The sequence below is a fragment of the Myripristis murdjan genome, chromosome 16 (genome assembly GCF_902150065.1).
Source record: "Myripristis murdjan chromosome 16, fMyrMur1.1, whole genome shotgun sequence".
NCBI lineage: Eukaryota > Metazoa > Chordata > Actinopteri > Holocentriformes > Holocentridae > Myripristis > Myripristis murdjan.
In genome coordinates this window covers 32709010-32711466 of record NC_043995.1, presented here as the reverse complement: position 1 = coordinate 32711466, position 2457 = coordinate 32709010, and the positions used below count along the sequence as shown (strand labels likewise).

Genomic DNA, 2457 nt, shown 5'->3' with positions numbered 1-2457 from the left:
GATGGCAGGTAAGTGGTTCAGGTTATTACCCTGCACTTTCACAGGGAAGTGGCCTCTGTTGCCCACTGCCAAAAAGCTGACTTTTCATACAATTACAGACAAATTTATCAGATAAAAAGTCACTCTTTTCTTAGCAAACATCTTTTATGCTCCAGGGACTTTGGCAATACTGCACAAAAGTGAATAGTATAAAACAAAATGAGTAAAATAGTGAGTAATTTAACCCATGGGGAGCTCTGGCTTCATAGTAGCAGCCAATAGGAGCCTGTTCTTACATGTTATTATTACCTTGGTCACTGATAATTTTGAGAGGACACTGCCATGTTGGAAGAGTAACAATCAAAGGAAATTTTATAAATAAATATAATATTATTTAAGTATTATCTTGGCCTCTTCCCTCAAATAACGCCTGAATTTGCCTTTTGTTTTTAGAAATGTAAAGGATACATTGTTCTGTTTTGTTTAGAAAATATCTTATTTGACTTCATGCTGTTTGTTATTAATAATTTATTTTTGTATTCTATTTTTAGGTTTAGTCCATTTTTCTTTACTGCTGTTGACTTCTTGGTCTCTCAATTTTATTCCTTTGAAACACTTTATAACATGGATTTGAAAAGTGCTATACAAATGAATGTTATTATTATAAGAGTAGGATGTTACTTTTTGCTGTCACTCCAACATGGCGACGTGTCCCTGGTAACTGATGGTAACTGTTGCTGTAGTGGAGGAGAATGGTTGGATAACTAAAAACTCTTTAACTGTAAACAAAGTCTTCATCAGGGTAAATGGCGGTGTCATCTGCATATCTGCTTTCTTGTTGCAGGATTTTTCCCGCAGCACTGCCCTGACGCTCCAGTAGGCGGTGCTGAAGAGCCTCAGCTGGTTTATTCAGACATCAGCCTTGACAGCCGTGAGTCACCTCAGCTCTGAGGGCATCAGTGTTTTATATTACAGCTATTAAAGCAGTATTTATCACAGCGTCTCCAAACCCAGGAACTGAAACGATGATATTAATCTGTGTCGGCATTTCTTGTGAAATTATATTTTCAGCTACAAGTCCACGTCCAATAATTAATCAGGTAGACCCTAAATGATTAGATAATACAGGGTGACCCAAAAAACGGGAATCTTTGAAGTGCGTATTGGCAGACATGAGCAAGTGGTAGCACAATTTTTAAAAAATGAATATTCCATCATTGTTTCTTAAATGGCATGTTTTCAGGTTTCAATTACTATGAATAAAATATTTTTCTTCCATCACTCTTGGTTTTATATGATTGTTAAAAAGTTTCCATTTTTTTGGGTCACCCTGTATAAACCATCATTTATTATAAATAAAAAAACATCAGAAGTCTCATCATCAGTGTTAAAATCTTAAAATAGTTTTTTCTTCAAACAAGGAAAAAAAAATCAGTGTGTGCGGATAATCTCTCGTTTCCAACACATGTTCACTTGTTTTAGGATTTTCTGTATAAAATAGTTTCATAAAAATAAGATTTGTACTCTGAAGACGAGACTGAGCGTCTTGTTCAGCTGCAGGGTTTTGCATTGTGTTCATGTTGACGTCTTGTTTGCTTTGCAAATTGAACTAAATGGTGCAAAGAGAGCACACGCCTTGCTGCTGCCAACCCTGAGGCAGCTCAGCTCTGATTTTATTTTTCTGTACAGTGACGCGCAGTGGAGTCAGAGACATGCCAGCTGATCAGGGAGACACAGGTGAGTGTCACTGAGCTGCAGGTGAATCTGCAGCTGCAGGCCGTCGGACCAGAGAGCGAGAGGCAGCAGGATGTTAAAGGAAGTTTGAAACCCAGGTGCCCATGGGCAGACTTTTGCTGTGAAAGCTGTTATTTCACCATCTTAACATTTTAGGTTTTTTTTTTTTTTTTTTACTTTTTTTTTTTTTTTCAAAATTTTCTAGTCATTTTCTGTTTATTTAATTTTTAATTTTTAAATGACAAAACCTCTGTGCTTGCAGGAGTGTACAGCTTGCTGCACGCCCCACACTGACATAGGTAGGAACCATATCCTACAGGTTTAATATGTTGTGGTCAGTCAGCGATAATTTATGGACAAACCTCTATAATCTCTCTTTTGCAGGAATATCTCGCTGCTGGAGGCTGAACAGAATCTGTGGGAGAAGTCCACAATCAAGTTAAAATATCAGCACCTGATGAAAAAAAATCCACTGTTCAAAGTAAAAGTCCTGCATTTCTTCATGTTCCTGCAATAAAAAAAGCAGCGATGTTCTCAGGTGGTTTGATGTGGAACGTAAAAGTCGCAGAGCAGAACGGTTCCTTCACGCTGCGTCGGCCTGGAAGGATTTTAAAGTCGTGGATCTTCAACTGCAGAAAATTCCTCGTCTTCCTAAACTTTTTATTCAGCCAACAAATGTTTCCTCATTGGTTCAGACTGGAAGCTGCCCAGTGCACACACTCTGTACTGACGGTGCAGTCACTG

General features: G+C 38.1%; 1 protein-coding gene across 1 annotated transcript in view; it reads left to right on the top strand.

Annotated features, from left to right (window-relative positions):
* Positions 1-2240, top strand: part of siglec15l (sialic acid binding Ig-like lectin 15, like) — an 11754-nt gene extending 9514 nt beyond the window's left edge. Inside the window, exons 5-8 of the mRNA XM_030072857.1 lie at positions 824-910; positions 1669-1716; positions 1976-2012; positions 2098-2240. Of these exons, the coding sequence (XP_029928717.1) occupies positions 824-910; positions 1669-1716; positions 1976-2007 (167 nt within the window). The 3' untranslated portion in view covers positions 2008-2012; positions 2098-2240. The remainder of the gene's footprint in view (positions 1-823; positions 911-1668; positions 1717-1975; positions 2013-2097) is intronic.
* Positions 2241-2457: the final 217 nt, after the last annotated feature.